Source organism: Solanum pennellii, chromosome 8 (genome assembly GCF_001406875.1).
Source record: "Solanum pennellii chromosome 8, SPENNV200".
Lineage (NCBI taxonomy): Eukaryota > Viridiplantae > Streptophyta > Magnoliopsida > Solanales > Solanaceae > Solanum > Solanum pennellii.
The window spans coordinates 59,988,023-60,009,001 of record NC_028644.1 but is presented as its reverse complement, the minus strand read 5'-3'; the positions used below and the strand labels follow the sequence as shown (position 1 = coordinate 60,009,001).

Genomic DNA, 20,979 nt, shown 5'->3' with positions numbered 1-20,979 from the left:
AAAGTTGACGTCAAAAGTATTTAGGTTCGAAAAATAGAAGAAGGATAATTTTGTATCAATTTGCATAATTGAAAGCCTTTTTCGTTTTTATTCCTTTTCTTTGAAATATGACAAGTTAAAGATGAACAAAGAAAGATCTTTCTATTTTTCACTTAGTAATAATTATCCTGGAAAGTAAATAAACATCAACTCATTTGGACTGAAAACCCAAGTAAACAACACATTCATATTAACTATATTTATTATTGAAAAAAATCTTAACATAGCTTTGAGAGATTTGACCAAACTTAATAATTATAATACCAAGCATAAACCACTAGAATTATAATAAAGGTTAATGTCTAAACTCAAATTTTAAATGTAGCATGAGTTAATATGGCTAAAAATCTTTAGAACTGAACCTATATTAAACTCACGTTTGATTCATCTCAAACATTTTCCAAATATCATTAACATCAAAGCATACATACTCTGGAAAAGAGGCAACAATCTTTCTTTATTATTCGAATTCTTTTCTTTTGCGTCTCCATCTCTTTCCGCTTGAAAATCATTATCAAAATTTTCATTAAAATTACTCATTTCGCTTTTTAGTTCATCCTAAAAAAGACACATTTCTACATTTAACTTATCGAGTCATCGAGGTAAACAGGAAAGAGTGATGTGGGTAGTTGGGATGGGAACGAGTCAAGCTACAAGTGGGGAAGTGAAAAATTATAATATCTAAATTTGGAGTAAACTTTACTTGTGAGAACCCTCACAACCAATGCATAAAAAATAACTAGCAATTGTATTTGGCAAAACCTTTAATCTAATCTGTCACAAAGACGGTTGTGATTTTTTTTTTTACGACAAATCCACAATACATGCACTAAAACAAAATGAGAAGGTGAAGCAAAATATTACGTTCCGGGATGTACATAATACTCAGAAATAACAATAAAACCTGTCAAACCAGAGCAATATGGGAGTTCTGGTGAAAATGTACGTCCCATATGAAAAAATATAGGTTTACAATGATAAAGCCCACAGGATGACTAACTTGGAAGTATTGGATCATAGAAGCAAACAAACATCCTGTTATTTCTATCTCCGCCACGGAGATCTACAACCAGTACAGTAGTTATTCTCAATGGAAAAAGTTTAAAGGGATATGAGATTTCTTTAAGGGAGTGTACGCTGATAAAGAGGCAAAGCTCCCAAAGCCTCACGTTCTGCACTCTCCCTTTTAACCTGAAAATTATATAAACCAAGTGCATTAATGACCACTCTAGTTAAGGCATTAAGCTCCCAGAATATAAGTCAGCAAATGAACATGGGGTATAATAGTCCTGAATCTACAGTGATCATAGAGCCATAGCAGATGTACAGTATGGACCAAGAGACAAAATGTCAAAACCAAAAAAGGAAAAAAAAACTTGGCAGCAAGTCAATTTTTCGCATGCATATTTTGCAGTTACTGAAAATGAAACAAATAAGAAAATGCAAAGTGGCTCCACCAAACAAAAAACAAGGCCACTTTTACTCTAGGCACATGGATCACAAGAAAATTTAAGGCACATACAGGAACCAGAAAAGTGACCATTGGAAGCAGATACAAATAAAAGTAAGCTTAAAAATAAAATAAGAGATTGATGATCATATGATGCCTCTAGTTGACATGATGAGCAGTGATGTATTCTCATGGAAACTGGAAACACAACTGAACCATCCAGAGCTGAAACCAAAAGCAGAAAATGAAACTTACAAGAGTCAGCATTTCCTGAAGATAGCTCCTAAATGGTGTTTGCATTGCCTGCAAGAGTTGGTTAAAACTTTATGAATACTGAACAAGTTAAATACCAACATCAGCATCTAGTTCAGTTAATATTAGATTAAGGAACAATATAATCAACCCTGCTCTCCAATCCAAACAATCCCAAAAAAAGCAAATGCACTTCTTACAATTGCTCTACTTTCTTCTGTAACACCCTAACAGAAGGTCGACTGTTCAGTCCTTTCTTCCAGAAAGGATCAATATGAAGGCAAAGATAAACAAACAAAATTATGGACTATCAAGAGTAACAGACTTTCACAATATACAGAGGGGAGATGATCTTTGCCATTAACACCAACATGGCATTTGCATTGCCGGCAAAGTTGGTTAAACTTTAAAGAACATCTAGCTCAGTTAATATTAGAATAACAAACAATCATAAGTTTCCCAACCCAATGGATGGTTATAATCAACTGCTCCCTGCTCCTCAAATCAAAACAATCCCAAAAAGCACATGGAAGTTGTCTAAGAAGACCTACACTTGAGATGGTTCAATTGCCTTTGGAAGTATAAAACCATGGTGAGTGGAGATGCTAGACTTAAAATCCCATGAAAGTAAGTTCTCTCAAAAAACCAACACTCCTCGAATTCATGCGAACTTGGCAAAAAAAAAAGGCTATAAACCAACAAAAACAACTATGCCACAAACCCAAACAAGTCCCACAGATTCCAAAAGATGGAATATATTGAAGAAAAATATCCACAAGGCTATAACAATTAGTCGGGAATATATGTTTCAGTCATGTTAGTACATTTTTTAGGACTGCTTTTTAGGAGTATTTTAGCCTTGTCATAAATCTATATAGCAGTAGAAGATAGAAATTTCTGATACTCATTATTTTTGTATAATTAGCTTGATAAGAGTTCCGACGGAAGATCATGATTAGTAAATATTTATTATGAACACCATATTGAGGGCTCATCTAAATTAGTTAATTCCTCTGGACACACAGTAAACCATGATTGCTGATGCTCAATAGTTGGCATATAAGGTAGGTAAATGGGGAACTGAAAAGAGAGGCAAGAAAGGGTCAAAGAAGAATTCCAATCTTCATGTTTCCTTTACCTCCCATTTTTTGTCGGTTCCCTTTTTTGGGGGATTGATTCTTTTTTTTTTTACTGTGTCTGTGGTTTGGGGTCTTGTTTAAATGCAGGAAGGTGAACTTTGCAAAAGTGCTTATTTGATTAGGAAGTCTTGGTCACTAACAAATCGACTAACTAAACTCATGTTTCTCTAGTAGATTCGATCCACATATAGAATCGGGGGCAAACACCTTCCATTCACCCTATTGTTTGGAGTTAATTAATGATTGACACTTGTGAGTCCAAGCCTACGGAGGTGGAAGAAAAACTGCAATATGATTTCACCACCTCTGCTTCCTCCATCTACGAGTTCACCTTAAAAAATACATTGAAAACACTCTCATTACCCTCCTGCCACCAATCAAACAATGAATTGCTAATAGTTTCTCTCTAATGGAACAGAAGATCTAGAGGATCATTTTCTTACCTTATAATTTAATTATTGCAAATAAAGAATAGGGTAGTTAACCAACTCAGAACACCAGATTTTACACTGTTATTGACACCAGTTGAGTGTAAACCAACTCCAATGCACTACACTTTAAAAGAATATTTGTATTATATTCTTCTCTCCCTTCAATATTATATTATTATTTTTTCAAAAATGTAATATAAACATTTTGTATTAATTCTTCTCTCTTCACTATTTTAGTATAAAATTTGGTGTTACGGGTTCGAGATGCTCTGCAACCCATCACTAAATCCTATTTTGGCGTAATTTTTAATGTTTTTCATCTCCAAGCCAATACTAAGGGATCATTTGGTAGTTGGTTACAGATATTCATGCATTAGTAATGTGGGAATTAGTCATGAGGAAATCTATGAATCATTTTATGCAGGTATCAATTATGCAAAGATTAGTTATTCATGTGTATACATGAACGAGTAATTCCCCCTTCTATCTTGCATAAAATAAGATATAGATTCTCTCATAACTTAAACATGTATTACTTTGCGAATTTCTAAATTGTCAACCAACATTAATACATGAATAACTTATTATCTATTTACCTATAAAACATCATATAAATTAAGAGAAATTAATGCATGAATAATTCTTATCCAACTACCAAACGACCCCTTAATTTCACACTATTATAGTGTGTGGATAGTGTTACACCAAATTTGGTGCAACACTATTCATCAAACACCAATTATATCCAAGATTATTTTATTATTATTTTTATTATACAACAATTCTAATTTAACATATTATAAATTGCATGTTTTTAATTAAGTCCCTAATATACTATTATTTTTTATGTTATGTTTTTATAATATTAATTTTAAATTCTAACTCTAGTGTAAACTTTTTTCTACTTTAATTTTTTTTTTGTGTATATATATATACACACACACACACACATTAAATGATAATAAAAGAGGAGAATATGAATTAAATAGTGTGAATATTTAAAAGAAAAAAAGAAGACAAAATGATTTTTTAAGAAGTACAAAAATATAAATGAAATAAATATAATAATACAATATTTAAGAGAGAAGAATAAAAAAAGGAATTTTATTTTTTAAGAGTAATGCATTGGAGTTGTAAAATTTGGTGTTATAGGTTGGAGATGGCCTAATAGTATGAAATTTAGTATCGGGTTGATAGGAAACTCACCAAATTTTACACCAAATAGGTTTGGTGTAAAATTTGGTGTTTGGTTGGAGATGCCCTTAGTAATCTAATAAGCCTAAATCAAAAGAGCCCAACACAAAATACAATAATAAAGTTATTCTTTTATTTGAAATGACGCACAACAATGATTTTATATCTTATACATGGCCTAAAGAATATTGTGGGTGCTCACTAAGTTAAAACCATTCAACCTCACATAGAAGAACAATCAAGGTGTGTTTTCCAAAAGTTTAATCATCAACCGAGGGCTAGTGTTGTGTATTAGTTAAAGAGAGGTCTTCTTTAATATGAGTTAACTAATCGTCTATTTTGGCCAAACTTCTACAATAAGCTTATATTTGGAAGAGCTTTTGATGAAGAAACAGTTTGTGCTCAGCCAAAAAATTCAAAAAAAACACTTAACAGGCGACAATTAGGGTTTGGCCAAGCTTCATGAAAGTGCTAATTAAGTGTTTTTTTTTCTCAAATAAAATTTTTGAAAAAAGTACTTATGGAAAAAAGCTGTTTCAAGAAAACAACTAATGCTATTCCCCAGAAACATCTACCCCGCCCCCCACCCCAAAAAAAAAGAAAAACTTGGACAAACACATGATTTAAAAATAAGCACATTTTGCCTCCCACAATCTTGGCCAAATGACTGTAGATGCAACATCACCGCCTTCACATGATTCCAAGTAAATGTTTTTGCTTTAGCTTGCCTCGTCAACTCCTAGCCCGCCATTTGTCAGTACATCTCTTTTGGTGACAAGAACAAAATAAGCAAATGAAAGAAGGCAGCAAAGTAAAGAAGAGGGGAAAAAAGCACAGAGCTCCCGAAGTGTTCTTCAATTGTTACCATTTACATGACCAGGTGCACCAATGCTTCACATGGGGAAATTACATATTAAATAATTTATCTTAGTACAGCATAAGATGGAATTCTATTAAGTACCTGGAGATCCTCTGGGAGGTACTGGTGCTTCATTGAGAGGTCCATGGCACGCAGAAGGCGCTGGTTTCTGGCATCAACAATCTCCCTTGGAAGGCGATTAAGAGCTTCCTTCACGTCCAAATCATACATTGGATCATATAAATCATCATATCTGAGCCCTTTGTTTCACCAAAAAAAAAACATAATGAGAAGTTAACAAGCAGCTCAAAAGCATAAGAACATAGGTGAAATTGTAACTCAAACAGAATAATTGAAATGATGATATTACAAAATGCTCTTTATTTCTCTTTTGTCTACTTGCTTTTATTTGTTTTCTTTATTTATCTATTTAAGTTGCTGAACAATGCATCATAAGTCTTTGGAATGAACCTGTAAAATGATTTTTTTTGCAGAAAAAACAACACAAAAAACTCTCTCAACCCCTTGATTCTAAACAGGAATCCTAATAACTTTTGGTTGGAGAAAACAAACGAAGAAGATTTTTGCTTTTGCACCAAACTTTAGTGCTGTCAAAATGGCTGAAATGGTGATATATTTTTTAGAATTCTGACATATGGTACAGATATAATTATTACAAGGTAGTGTTAATTGACACTCTCAAGCACACACATAGCAACAAGAATACCATCATCTACGTTGGACAGAAACCATAGATGGATGGAATTTAAACATTCAACTTTAACTACTGGGTCAAACTTTAAATCAAACACTTGGAATAATGATATAGCCGAGAAAGTTTGTATACAAGAAAGTATAGATCAATAAGTACCAATACCCCCAAATGCTAGAATAAGTATTTATGCAGATCAAAAAGAAATTACCATAGAAATTGATAAAGTACATTAATTGAGCAAGTTGGACCAAAGAAAATAAAATCAGAACAAAATCAAGTGGTTATGAACATATGTAGTGAGGGTAAATCCATGGAAAATTTACCAAGATTCCTATTTTGGAAAGTACAAGTCCATCAGTAACCAGCCCTGATGCTAAAATGCATCATTATGTAGAATCAATAAGCAATTCAAAACACATGATGGCCTTAAAGGGAAAAAAACTTAACTACTTATATTGTAGTAGTAGTAGTTCAGTCCAACTTGCTACCTCCTAGAAGCAAGGGTGTACCAGGAAACTATAACCACCCAAATCAGCAAATGGGAATAAATCCTCTATTTTTAATTTTTTCTTTTTTAATGACCGTGGTGTCCAGGCTAGCTTTCATACGGACTTGCAATAGGTACCAGGTAACTCTGTCCACCAAGACTACCACAGATAGGAAGAAACAAATGTTTTTGTCACCATTTCAACCAGAAACCTCATAGTTCTCAACAACTCCATCAACTACTAGGTCACACCCCTTGGGTGCATAATCGCCTATATTATCTGCGTTATTCATAATAGACTTTTGAACAGTTTTAAACGGTGACATACATATGCAAATCGGAGATAAATTCACCTTTCAGTTTGGAAAATCTTATACAAGATCTAATAATCACCATCATTTTTCAGCTAAATCAGTTACATTAGCAATCACTGTGCTGATTAAATTTCAATAAAATATACAACAATCGCTTAAATCCAAACCAATTATATTAGAACATGATTGGCAATAGAAATGATTAGATCTGCATAATAACTGTTTTACCGTAATTACGGAGGCGAGAGGAGAGGGTTTTCATGTGGATGGCGGCGAGAGGGTTCTTCTTCGGATCCACGAGCCATCTAGAGAACGACGCTGCCATTTTCAATCGCTGACACAAACAAAGTTTCTCTCTTCGATTAAAGATTAGGGATTTTCGTTTTTCTGGTAACTTCTTAGGTCTGGGCCAATATATACTCGGGCGCTCTTGGGAGCTTTGACGCTTTTGCCCAAAGAAATACAATACTTATAAATACTTTATTTATTTTCGAGTCTAAAATTATTTTAAGATTTATTATTATTATATATATATATATATATATTCACACGATATCAAACATACATGTATTGATTCTAAATATTTTTGTGTTCAAGTTTGTTTTAGATATATTGTATTTGATATATAATATATTAATATTTGATATTGAATATACAAGATGAAATTGATTTTGAATACACAAATAATGAAATTAATATTGAAAACACATATACATGAAATTGTGAAATTCAAATACATGGTAGGAGAGGTACAAAAGAGGGAGAGAGGCGAGCACGAGAGAAGAAAGATGAGCGAGAAATTAATATTTCAAATACATGAGAATCACATTTTGTGTACCGTGCATTTAAAAAAAGGAAAATGGTCCGATTTACCCCTCAACTTTGTTATTTAGAGCTGATATACCCCTTGTTATGAAAGTGACTCATATATACCCTATTTATAAACAAATGGCTTACATATACCCTTTTCCTCTAACGGATATGAAAAAAATAATTTTAATCTAAGTTATTAATTTTTTTTCTAAAAAATATAATTCCATATGAGTAAATTTAATCCTCGTCAAACATATTTTTTTGACTTTTTTTTATTTCAAAGACTGATTTAGAATTATTATTTTGATAATCAAATTTATTTATGTTTCACTAATATTCTTGTAAAACTTATTGTAGATGACCAAATTTTTGTCTTTGAATACAAAAATTAAATTACAATATAGACATAAAACATAGTTTTAAATATTTTTTCTTTACACTAAAGAATGAAAGAAAAAAAAATAAGAATAAGAAACTCAAATAATTATGATAAAAGAAGTCAAAAAATAATTTATGTGTGAAAAAAATTAAAATAGATAGAAGAATCATATATATCCCTAAATAATTTTAAAAAAAAATTAAAAGTAAAAAATATAAATTTAAAACTAATTTTTTCATTTCCATTAAATGAAGGGTATATGTGAGCTCATTTGTAAGAGCGGGGGTATATGTGAGCCGTTTGTATAACGGTAAGGATATATGAGCCACTTTCATAACGAGGTGTATATCAGCTTCAAATAACAAAGTTGGAGGGTATATCAGACCCTTTCCCCAACAAAAAATAAGAGAAAATGGTCTTGTCAACGCTTGCTTATGTAAGCGTTTGTATTGTGAATCCTTTTACTTAAACAATTTATTAGCTAAACTCTTAAACTCAATAAAATACAATATATCAAACCCTTATGAGTACCATTAACCAGACTTATGTGACATTAAGATGGTTGAGTTGGGAATGGTTAACTCAATAAAATACAATATACATGTGAAGACGAGTAAACTTAACAATACAAACGCACACAAATATGAGGGTCCACGAAACTATTTCACCTAAAATAAATTATACATAATCTGACTTTTTTATATCTAATCCTTTAGATATATGTTGCCGTAACAATTAACAGACAAAATGTAATTTTAGAAACTATTGTTTCAGTAAGTATTCATATTTTTAGTACTAATAAGAGTGATATTTTGCGTTATTTTTTTTTCTCCTTTTGTTGACAATATTGAAAAAAATTGATATACAATATTATACATTCAATATATAACATGTGAAAAAGTTTAAAATAATTTTTTATCTTTATTCTTTGGGTTAAGTCTCAAAATCATTTCTATATTTTACTTGAGACACTAATAATAATCCCTTATGTTTGCATTATCAGTGCACTTTTGTCATCCCTCAAACTATTGTTTACTTCTTAACATTAATTTTGAAAGTGTTGATCAAAATAATCTATTATTTCATTCAATTCACCAAAATAATATGAAACTTTGAAATTTTACAAAACTAATATAAACGTTGTTGGTAATAACGTATTAGGATATATTTAATTTTCAAAAAATAAACGGACCAAAAATATTTGAACAGACGGCGTTAAAGAAGCATTACGTTACTGACAATCACATTTTAGGCTTAAGACGTTACCGTCAGTAACGTGTCTCTGCAAATCTGCCACTTTCAAATCTTTGTACCAAATTCATTGTGAAGTACATTTTAAAGGGAAAACGTTATTCTTAGTGACAATTTTGTCAAAATAAAATCACAAGTCTGCCACCTAAAAATCTTTGTACGAAATTTGACGTCAAAGTCTTTACTAGGAGTCACATACCTATAAAACGTTACTTGGAGTAACGATTATATCAAATCAAATCACAGGTCTGCCACCTTGAGAATCTTTGTACAAAATATGACGTTAAAGTCGTTACTCTGAAACGTTTTAAGACTAAAATGTTACTATGAGTAATGATTCGATTGTTCTTCCAATAAAACGTTACTGTACATTACATTTTAACTTTAAAACAAACTGCTAAAGTGTTGACCACATAACATTATAAGAAATGGCTGTGTAGAATGTTTAGCACATTCAAATAATGTTCTACAAAACTTCTGCTTATATGTCCTATCGTTGAATCAATACTCACAAAATTTCAATAGGTATGGCTTGTCAACTTATAACATATTTTTAATAACTATAATGCATCTTATTTTTGTGTGTACGATTTTTCGATGGCTAATTTTGAAGGTATCATGATGATAGCTTTGTATTAGAGCGGTGAAATAATCACTAAAATGAACGGATTTCGATATAATGAATGTGCCAGAATGATTGTTAGCATGTCTATTTCGACCAAATACGTTGAATAAATTAAATTGTTGCATGAGAAAATGGGGACTGATGGAGAAAATATTCAATTGGGTATTTCTGGAAAATATCCATGCTCATTTCAAGGTAACATTATAAGATTTATTGAGTTTAAAATTGAGAATATCAATCTTTGGTATAATTTTTTTCCATTCCTCAGAAATTTTTGAGCAAGATTGATATAAATCTTTTGCAGATGTATATAAAGATTAGACCAATAAATCAAGATAATCTATTTCGAATGAATGACCAACATGGTTATCATATGAATTTATTGTCTTAAAATTATAGATTTGCCACATTCAGTCAGTCTCATTTTACAACATATGGTATCCATCAATCATTTGATAAAGTTCGGGTAGTCAAAGACATATTGAGAGTAGCCACAATCAATATGAAATCAGGTAGAGTAATCTTTTCAACTAATTCTATTTAATAGCATGAATCATTAATTATTTTCATTTTATATATTTCATGAAATTATTTTTTTTAGAGAGAAGATGAAGCTACTTTTGATTTGTGTAATGATGCACATGCTCAAAGAAGCGATGAAAATTCTGAGGAGGATGAACCTTCAGAAAATGATGGAGAGAGTAAAGTCATCGAAAGTGAACCCGATGAAGGTATTGAAGATTTACCTCAAAATGAAAGTGGAAAAAATTTTCAAAATCAATTTGATGAAATGCAAAATAATGATATACCTTACTTTACAACATTGGATATTGAGGAAGATATTTTTATCTCTACTCGTGAATTCGAAATGAAATGTTAATCTGTTTTGGATCGAGAATGCAAAAAAGATTTAGAAAAAAATATGTGTTTTAGTAGTAAAGCTAAGTTGAAACAGGCTATGACAATTTGGAGTTTGTGCAAAAATAAAGAACTTAAGATTGTAATATCAACTAAGAGCGTATGGACTGTAATATGCAGATTTTATGATTTTTTGGGTTATCCATGGTTTCTTCGAGGTGGGAAGATTGGAGGTAGCCTTTGAAAGATAGAAAAGTATTTTAATAATTATAGATGTTAGGCTGTAGGGCTTACAACAGGTCACACTAACTTAGATACCAATTAATTGCATCTCTATTTTTAAATCAAATAAGTAAAAATTCAAAATTGTTGATAGCGAATGTCATTTCTAAGGTTCATGAAAAATTTGGTCATCAAGTAACATATTGAAAGGAGTGGCTTGGGCGTCAAAGCACATTTACATTGATATATGGTAATTTTCAGAAATCATGTAGTGAGTTTCCTAAGTTTTTTGCAGCTTTTCAATACTTTAATCCTGGAACAGTTGTGGAATGGAAACACGAAGAGTCAATGAGTTAGCCAGAGGTAAAAACTTTCAAGTTTGTATTTTTGGCTTTTAAGCCATGCGTTGATGGATTCCAAACTTGTCGTCCTGTTATTTTAGTAGATGGAACTCATATGTATGGTAACTATGAGATGAAATTGTTAATTGCTGTTGGAGTTAACGAAAATGATAACATTCTTTCTCTTGCGTTTGGTATTGTTGACAAGGAGTCGAAAGAGGCATGGAAATAGTTTTTCAGTAAATTGAGTGTACATGTGATAAAGGATAGAAAAAATATTTGTATTATCTCTGATAGGGCAAAAGGAAGTTTGACTAGTTTATCGAAGTTGTGGCAATTTCAAGATCCTCAGACCTTTCATCGATTTTGTTTAAAACATCTTAAAAGTAACGTTCAATCTCAATTTCCAAATAGAGACATCAGTAATCTTATGCAGAGGGCTGCTATAACTCATCAAATAAGGAAGTTTGAAGTTTTAATGTGGGAAATTCAAGAAGAAAATAGAGAAGCATATAAATACCTTATGCGAATTCCATTGGACAAATTGATTGTTAGTCATGATAATGGAAAAAGATGGGGAGTACTGACAACAATTTTTCAGAGTCTTTCAATGGACTTCTAAAGAAAGCTCAAGGCTTGTCCGTCACTATTGTGGTTAAACTTTCATTGGAGCAAACCTTGAATGATATACTCGTAGATGTCAAAAACTCACCAACTTGTAGAGCAAAAGGAATTATGGACAAATATTTTCAAAAAGAAGTGGGAGAAAAATTATGAAAGTTCAAAAAAACACTTTGTTTATGATTGAAATATATCCACAGGGGTATATGAGGTTAGATCAATACACATTGGTGGTATTGGTGGTAATCCTCATTGTGTTTCATTAAGTGAAAAAAATATAATTATGAAAAATGGGCTAATTTGCACTTCCGTGTTCACATGTCATAAAGGTTACTGAAAGAATTGGAGCACTAGCTAGAATTTTTGTCAACGAGCTTCTCATAATAGAGAATTATGTTACAACATTGGGTCATTCTCACCGATTAGACACGAGGCATATTAACCATAGTCAGGTTTTATAATGAGAAGTAATCAATTCTATCGACATCTCAATTAATCAAGGACCACTAGAATTCATAATGAGATGGATCGTGATCCTGCAACATATGGGCGGGCTTGTGCATTGTGTAAATAGACCGGGCATGACAGGCTTCGATGTCCAACTCGAAATCAAACTTAAGTGGGTAGTCTAATTATGTATTTTTTTTACTTTCAAACAACTCTAGTTATTTATTTATTTTTTACTTTAAACAACTCTAATTATGTGTTTTGCTTCATTTCAATTTGTATTTTCATGACAAAATTTATATTACTGTATGTTCACTCAACAATTACTTCGCCTGTATCTGTTCAACTAATCTACCCTCATAAATTAAATAAAATGGCAACACCTTTTAAAATAGGCAATATAAACTTACATCACCATTCTGAAGCCTTTATACTTTTGAAATTAAAGTAATCTATTCACAAAATAAAAGTAAATACCTAGACCAAAAAGTGTTGTGATTATAATGTTAGGTTGAGTAGAACCAAAAATTTTCAGCAACAACAAAAAGTTTCAGCAGGACTAGGCGATTTTCAGCAGTACAAAAAAATTTCAGCCTCACCAATTTTTAACAGTACTAGCTACAATTTTCAGCACCAACAAAAACTTTCAGCAGTAGTGGCTGCAATTTTCAGCTGCACCAATTTTCAGCAATACTAGCACCAATTTTTAGCGGTACAGACCGCAATTTTCAGCAGCAACAAAAATTTTCAACTAAACTGGCTGCAATTTTCAGCAGCACCAAAAGATTTCAGCAACATCAATTTTCATTACTTATTCTTTGCTCTGTTTTTTTTACATGTTGGATAGCATAGTGACCGCCTATAAAGAAAACATAGATGTTCTACTATTCAAAAAGAGAGTAAAACCAAATAAAAAACGTAAGATGTGAAAGTACCAGTCCCACAAGGCTTAAGTTTAATTTTACGCTTCTCCTTCCTTGATGGTTCACTATCTTGAATAGTCGTGCACTAAACAAAATAAATGACACACTAAAATCAATTAAGACAAATGAATCACTTGGCAGCAACAACACTAAACAATACTAATCAATAAATGACATACCATAGTTTCATATGACGTCGAATTAGGCACATATTCTTGTTGATTTTGAGGACGTGAATTGGGATTACCAATAACAAGACGAGTAATGCGGCTGAACCAAATAAAATATGGATCATCATAGCGAAGTGGTTCATTATTAACCGGTGCATCACGACTATATTGGAGACGTTGGTTCCAAAATGATAACTAATGTGCAAGTTCCAACTACCAATTTGTATTTGGTCTTCCCCGACGATCATGACAAAAGTGGTTGGAATCAAATGGAAACGGAGTTGGTATAGCTTGTTGTAGTCCAAATTGTCTCATAACACGATCTGACAAATGAACCTCGACTACATCCCAACAAAAAATTGAAACTCTAACTCGCCATATGTCTCGTCATGCATGACAATAGAGAGGAAGACTTCAATTAAATCATCGGAATACGATTTTCAAATAGACTACATGAAAAAGGAAAATAGCAAAGTGAATTTACATTTACAATATTCATAAATAAGTAAAAGCATTGTACCTGATCTTCTATCATAGAGTCAAATGCATTCTTATAAACTTTCAATATATGCTTGGTAGTATTCGTCCAACTAAGATGCGCAAACCATCTAGTAACATGTGGACCTCTGGGCAAATCAACAGGAGAAATAGTTCTCTTTCTGGGCTACTATTTGAGGACGGAGGATAGTGACTCTCTCCCACGCCCAAATCTGGGAGAAAAGTTTTAAAATTACATCTCTAAAAAATTTCATCCTCCAATAACACTACAGAGACAAATTAAAAGAAATATAAATAAATTATATGTACAATCATTAGGTATACCTGAAGTAGTGGCAAAAATTCGACTATCTCATTTTGGGTACTCTGTGAAGCTTTGCAAAGAAAATGATGCATGTATGCCAAGGTCGCACTCCCCCAACTATAAGATTCAATTTTATCGATGTCTTCGATCACAAACAAGTACATAAGCTTCAAATAACCACCATACGTATCCGCCATCATCATACCTGCAATCATCTAGAAAACGTAACATCTTGCCTTCTAATTGATCATATCTTATGTTGCCATGTTCGAAAATTGTGGTTTGCTTAACATGTGTGAATTAAATGCAGCGACCTTGATGGAATTTGTTTTGAAGTCTTCACGAGAAGGAACAAAACCTAATAATCTTTGACAAATGTTTTGTCAATCCCCTATGGTTCTTATCATTTCATTACCAAGTACTGGATCACCATTCACAAGTAATACATACAACACCTTTACATCATGCAAGGTAATTGTTGCTTCGCCTGTTCTAAAGTGAAAAGTATGAGTTTCGGGAGGCCACCGCTCAACTAGTGCAGTGATCAAACTATGGTCAATAGCAGGTCGATTAGATTTGTAAACACCATGTAATCCAGATAATCTAATTACTTCAAGAACTCGTGGATGGATGGGATATTTCTCTATTAGTTTCCAAAAATTTCAATCTTTTTTCCTTGTATTAAGAATCATGTTAACATTTCCTTCCCATATATCTTGTGATCTATGAGTAAGTTGTCCTATTAATACATTCAATTCCAATAGACCGGGATCCAACTTGTATTCACTATTATTAGCCATAAAATTAATACCTATGAAATATACATGAAAGTAAACTTAAATGTTAGCCCGAACTATTATGTAATTTTTTTTTTTGGCAGCACACTTCAAAAGTGAGATAAAGTTACGAAATCACATTTAAAAGTTTTAAACTCATCCTCTTTTAATTTAGAAATGTATTGATATAAGATAAACCATCTTAAACTACACTAAGCAACAATAGAACTCGAGTATAATTTTTTCTTGATGTATGTTAAGCATTGAAATTTGCAGAGAATTTTTTGGAGAGATGAGGCAAATTTGAGGAATTACAGAAAAGAATATAAATGACTATTATTAGATATTTTCATTGTATGTTTACATATGTACACTAGGCTATTTATATATTGACTAAAGTGATAATTACATTAATCAAAGCTAACCAACTTATGTAACTAACTAACAAACATATACTAATCTAAAAGACAATGTAAAAATGACTATAGCTCTTCTTTACAATGCACTGCTACTCAATTTATCAATTCCTCAACAATATACGATTGTTACTTTAAATAACAAATCTGAGTTCAGTGGCTATAAAATGAATCCTTAAATCGAATTAAACAAAACAAGTAACCATATAACAATTTATGTTGGAATCCAATTTCATGTGTTGGTTGGCGGGTTCTTCAATTTATACAAGATAGAATCCTACTTACGATTCAATTCAATTCATTCGTAAAAGAAAATCAAACCTTAAGCAAAGAAATTGCCTCTTGGAATACTTATGGCGCTGAAATATCGTGAATATCCTTTTGCGGCAATGCAAACGACGAGAATCGAAACAACAGCGTGCATATGCTCTCTTGGCGAGGGAAAGAAAGGGGAAGAAGTATGAAATTGGGTTTAGGGTATAAGATGAGGGAAGTACGACTAATGGGTAAATTGGATTTAAGATAAAAAGATCAAAACGACGGGGTTTTAGTATAATAATCCTAAAACATTATCAGCTGTAACATATTTCGACTTAAACTCTAAAATGTTACTTGTAGTAACGTATTCCAACTTTAACACCGTCCCCCGTTAGTTTTAGTCCGTTCCTTAGCAGAATTAAAACATGTCCTAATACTTAACTATCAACAACGTTTATACTAATTTTGTAAAGTATTAAAAAAATATATTATTGTCGTAAATTGATTTAAATAATAAATTATTTTGGTCAAAAACTCAATAATTTTGTCCACAATTTAATATATGAAATGTTCAATCGTTTTTTTTTATATATATTAGTAGAAATAATAACTCTGTGAGAAAAGATGGGAAGAAAAACACTTTGTTTTGGTTAGTATAATTCCTTAATTGGTTGAATTATGGTAGCTTCTTGTCCTTGATTTCATATTAATTCTGGTTAAATTCAATAGGGAAATATTGATAACCAGTCCTTAATTTTGCCCATAAATGCTTTATCAGATGTCCTTTGTCACATATACAAACATTAAGTATAACAAGAATAGGCATATATAGTAGATGATTAATGGTATTGTATATCATATAGAAAAGAAATGGTGCAAAACAAAATAACAATAAGCCAAATCCTTTTTCTCAAGTCTCTTACAGTAAGTATATATAATAGTAGAAATAAAGATAAACTATTCCAATATATATATATATAAAAGGACAAAAAAAACCAAACAGAAATAATATGAGGTATTTAGAAGAAAAGCCTTTTCTTACATGCTAAAAAGGGTAAAGAACGAAAGGAAATTAGTAGATTCATTTCTTTGAGAAGCTCTTCAATTAAGTCCCTGTAAATTTGATCTTGTAATATTAGTCCTATTCTCCCTGCTTCTCTCTTTTCTCCCCATTCATTCTCATTCCACACTTCCTCCACACTTTGAATCATGCCTTTGCTGCATGACTTTGGCTTCATGTGATATAATAATGGTGCATTATTTGTAAATTTATCAATTGGTTCATATGATTCTAGCCTCTTGATCCTTTGTTGTGTAATATGACCTTCAAAAACAAAGAAAATACAAAAATTACTTTTTGGAGAATAAATAATTTTATCATATATTTAAGACATAAAATATCTAGTTTTACAGAAAGATCATGTGCTCACGTGCAGCATAGTTTACATATATTGAATTCGCTCTTTTTGTCTCATCGTATATAGAATTTGTCTAAGAAGTCGAATGCACCTAGTTTTTAAAAGTTTGTCAGCCTCAAATCATGTCAGTCGATCTTGGGGCACTCTCATTAGCCGGCACATGGCTAGTTAGTGGCACTACATACAAACACCCCACTTGGGACTCATCGCTTTGCAAAGATTTCCCCGCCATCGTACTAAGGGAATCCCATGAACTTTGATATCATATTTTTCACGATCCAAACATATGTCAATTGTCAAGTATTGAATTTTGCTAACAAACATACAGATTTATCCATAGGGTTTTACCATCATGAGTCACAAATTGTATGTACCATGCATTCATGTAAACTTAGTACTTTAACACTTCATTTTTCTTTCTGTTTACGATATGCGATTTGTCTAAAATTTCATAAACATATCATATTCGAAAGTTTATCCATAAAAAATCATCCCAATTGTTCACCTCGATCCCTCCCCCCATCATATACATCAGGGGTGGACCCAGTAAGCCAGACGCGGGTGCTCGAGCACCCATTGATTTCCGAAATTTTTTGTATATATATATATAGAAAATATGATACATATGTTATTATAATTTAAATGAGCACCCATAGAACGAAAGCAACTATGGTGAGCTGGTTTAAACCTCTACAATAAGAGGTGCGTGAAGTCACTGGTGAGGGTTCGAATCCCGCCAGTAGCATTCTTTTTAAAAAAAATTCCAGTGAATTTTACACCTGGAAGTGAGCACCCACAACCTTTAAATCCTGGATCCGCCACTGATATACATCCCCATTGGGACTCAATATCTTCGTTAAGATTTTCTTCCCTATCATAATATAATCAACTACTCTTATATATTTTAAAATAATTTACTTGCGCATGTATTTCTCCAAAGATTATACTTTCTTAATTACACTCTTAATTCGTCTACCTTCACCCTTGTCTAAATCCATCAACAATACGATATAATAAAATTTATCAAATAAATATAACGATCCATGTGTCAAAGAGTAGTTATTATACCCCTAATCTCATCTTATCATAAATCATGTTATTAATAAAAACATGAACAACAAAAAAAGTGTGGGTAGACAGTGCAGGTGGACCTATAAGACTTTTGCTTTTTTACTTTCATATTTTTGGGTAGAATGTCTTTTTCATATTTTTACTTTTTCATCATTTTCTGACCAAATCATGACTAATTATTATTAATATTATTATGTGGAGGCAAACAAATGAAGCTTTTAGCAAAAGATTCCATGCATAGATCTAGAGACCGTTACCAAAAGATACAATTTTTTCCTGTTTATTGTTTTCATGGTTAATTTTTTGGTAAGTAAGATACAATTAAATAATAATATAACACATAAATATGTCATTTTATTTATTCTTAATTTATGTTTATGTTCTTAACTTTAGATGTATATAAGTAGATATTTAAATTTATACAGAATTGAACAAATGGACACTCATTATTTAAGTGTCTATTTGTCCAAATCCAAAATTAAAAAATAGACATATTAAAACAAAATTAAATTAAATAACACATTAATATATCATATCTTAAATAGTTGAACAAAGTTTTCAATAATATATAATAATAAAACAATAGTTAGTTTTAACTTTTATTTTCTTTTTTCTAGTGAAAGTTTTCCTTTAAATGCCAAAAGTAATACTAGTAATGATGAAAATGGTCCATGCTCGTCCTCATATCATTATTTATTCCGTTACTTTAGCACTATAAAATCTACGCCATCGTTAAACATGATAGCAATTAATTGTCTCTACTTTAAAAGTAAATTAAAGAGTTTCTTATTAAAGGTACGTAATTTTATCACCAGTTCTTAAATTCCAAACATTTAAGAATTGATAAAAAATTAATACTTACCATGCCTATCAATTGCTTAGGTGGTTATTTGCTTTTACGTTAAATAATTCATACTACTATATATTTTATTTATTATAGTCTTTTTTTGAAAATGTCTAAGGCGAGAAAATTCGTTTTTCACTTAAATTAAAAGAAATACTCATTTTTCCGGGGGTATGTTAAAATTTTCACTTTAGGTATCGATATATATTTTTAACACATATATATAAGATGAAGATTATAACGTCAAGGACTAGAAATAGAGAAAATGAACATGTAAAATTAGACTCAAAAACTAACTCAGAAAGAGGAGTATTATCAGGAAATCACTAATTTCATTTTTGGGCATCAATATTGGATGAGATGGGTCGTGCTATAATTAGGGTAGAGCTACCTTGTACTAAGGGGTTCATTCAAATCCTTTACGACGAAAAATTATATTATTTATACATAATTAAAATAAATAACTTTTTTCATATGTATAGTAGATATTGAACCTAATCTGCTTTTTTGTGTGTGTATTTCTACATATTTTGAACCTCGAAAATTTTGACTTCGCCACAAGTGCTATCATACGGACCTAACTAACACTCTCAAAACTAGTTCAAAGGAAGAACAATTGCCGAAATCTGAATATTCATATCATTAACTACTAATATGAGATTTTTGTCGATTCGAAGAAATATGCCAAAAAATAAAACAAATGCAAAATTATTGTAAAAAGTGGATGAAGAAAACTGACCATTATGATTATGTTTAGGTTTAGCGATTTTGTTGCAGTATGTTAATGGAGTCGGCGGCTTGACTGCATCGCCAATTTTCTTATCCCTTTTTAGTGAATTTAGAATCTGGCGAACAGACTCTAAATCGTCATTGCACTTGCCCAAGTCTTCTAGAAGCTTCCTCCTCTTTACCTCTTCTGCACTCGCCTTCCTATTAGGACTCGGAAGGCACTTTATCTCCTCCAACCCCATCAGCCGCGCCACTAACGCTACTGGCCGCTCCTTTTTATCTGCTTCGATTTTTGGGCTTCTTACCTTTACTTCATCATTCTTCTCATTTTCCCCAATTACAACTACTACTTTACCTTGTTTTCTGATTCCAGAAGTAATGCGTTTCGTCTTTTTTTGGTATTTGGAAATTAGTTGAATAATGCCTGACATGCAACCAGTAGACTTCACAACATGCTGATTTTCTCCACTCCGCCATGTCCTTTGCCGGCGAGCTGATGCCGCTAATGTATCTTGCCTCTTTAGCATTATCTCACCTTTATTTCTTCTTCTTCTTCTGTATGAGAGATCTGAGAATTTTTTTTTTTTAGATGAAAGGAATTGTACAAGGCGTGTGTTGTGTGTTTAAAGGGTAGTGGAAGAAGCGTGGCTTAAGTTTTTCTTCTACTTCATTACTTATGGAATTGAGTTCACTTTTTTTTTTTCTAACTTTGGGTGAGACAAGCAACATGTATAGGTCCCATCAGTAATTTTGCTTTAGACACTTTTATTCATTACATTTTCTAAATTTTCTCTAATATAAATTGTACAGCTTAAAATTAAATAGAGTGTTATCGAATTTTTGATCAGAGAAAGCCATTATTGAAATCAATTTATTAAAATAATATATTTTTTAAATTTTTTTTATAGAACTAGTATAAATGTAGTCTCAGTAACGTTTTAGGTAATATTTTATTTAAAAAAATTTAATAACAAAGACAGAAGTTTGACGGAGTAAACAGACATAAAGCGTTATTGTCAGTAACATTTTATATTTCGTTACTCTGAGGCACATTTTACAGTTAAAAAAACGTGACTCACCGTAACGTTTCTCTGGAATGAAAAATTAAAATTTAATCTCGTACATTCCTCATTCA

At 31.6% G+C, this 20,979-nt stretch overlaps 2 protein-coding genes and 1 long non-coding RNA gene across 4 annotated transcripts; all 3 read right to left on the bottom strand.

The window, feature by feature from the left end:
• Window positions 1-879: 879 nt before the first annotated feature.
• Window positions 880-7,285, bottom strand: LOC107028976 (cytochrome b-c1 complex subunit 7). Its single transcript, XM_015230241.2, has 4 exons — window positions 7,109-7,285; window positions 5,467-5,624; window positions 1,745-1,792; window positions 880-1,230 (listed from the first exon to the last, which is right to left on the bottom strand). The coding sequence occupies exons 1-4, from the start codon at window positions 7,203-7,205 to the stop codon at window positions 1,162-1,164; spliced, it is 372 nt and encodes a 123-aa protein (XP_015085727.1). The 5' UTR covers window positions 7,206-7,285; the 3' UTR covers window positions 880-1,161.
• Window positions 7,286-12,940: 5,655 nt separating this feature from the next.
• Window positions 12,941-16,016, bottom strand: LOC107028134. 2 transcript variants are annotated; one of them, XR_003579945.1, is made up of 5 exons: window positions 15,846-16,016; window positions 14,353-14,537; window positions 14,051-14,240; window positions 13,540-13,979; window positions 12,942-13,445 (listed from the first exon to the last, which is right to left on the bottom strand). It is a non-coding gene; the product is annotated as an uncharacterized LOC107028134 (long non-coding RNA). The 2 variants fall into 2 exon arrangements; XR_003579944.1 differs by having other exon boundaries at window positions 12,941-13,445; window positions 14,353-16,016.
• Window positions 16,017-16,668: 652 nt separating this feature from the next.
• LOC107027293 lies at window positions 16,669-20,531 on the bottom strand. Its single transcript, XM_015228469.2, has 2 exons — window positions 19,855-20,531; window positions 16,669-17,106 (listed from the first exon to the last, which is right to left on the bottom strand). The coding sequence occupies exons 1-2, from the start codon at window positions 20,369-20,371 to the stop codon at window positions 16,802-16,804; spliced, it is 822 nt and encodes a 273-aa protein (XP_015083955.1). The 5' UTR covers window positions 20,372-20,531; the 3' UTR covers window positions 16,669-16,801.
• Window positions 20,532-20,979: the final 448 nt, after the last annotated feature.

What these genes read in the sequence shown, in the direction of transcription:
- LOC107028976 (XM_015230241.2), bottom strand. Translation starts at nt 7,205, where the DNA reads ATGGCAGCGTCGTTCTCTAGATGGCTCGTGGATCCGAAGAAGAACCCT. An exon ending in ACCTCCCAGAGGATCTCCAG is followed by an intron (nt 1,793 to 5,466) that starts GTACTTAATAGA and finishes CAACTCTTGCAG; the next exon opens with GCAATGCAAACACCATTTAG. An exon ending in TTCAGGAAATGCTGACTCTT is followed by an intron (nt 1,231 to 1,744) that starts GTAAGTTTCATT and finishes TATAATTTTCAG; the next exon opens with GTTAAAAGGGAGAGTGCAGA.
- LOC107027293 (XM_015228469.2), bottom strand. Translation starts at nt 20,371, where the DNA reads ATGCTAAAGAGGCAAGATACATTAGCGGCATCAGCTCGCCGGCAAAGG. An exon ending in ACCTAAACATAATCATAATG is followed by an intron (nt 17,107 to 19,854) that starts GTCAGTTTTCTT and finishes TTGTTTTTGAAG; the next exon opens with GTCATATTACACAACAAAGG.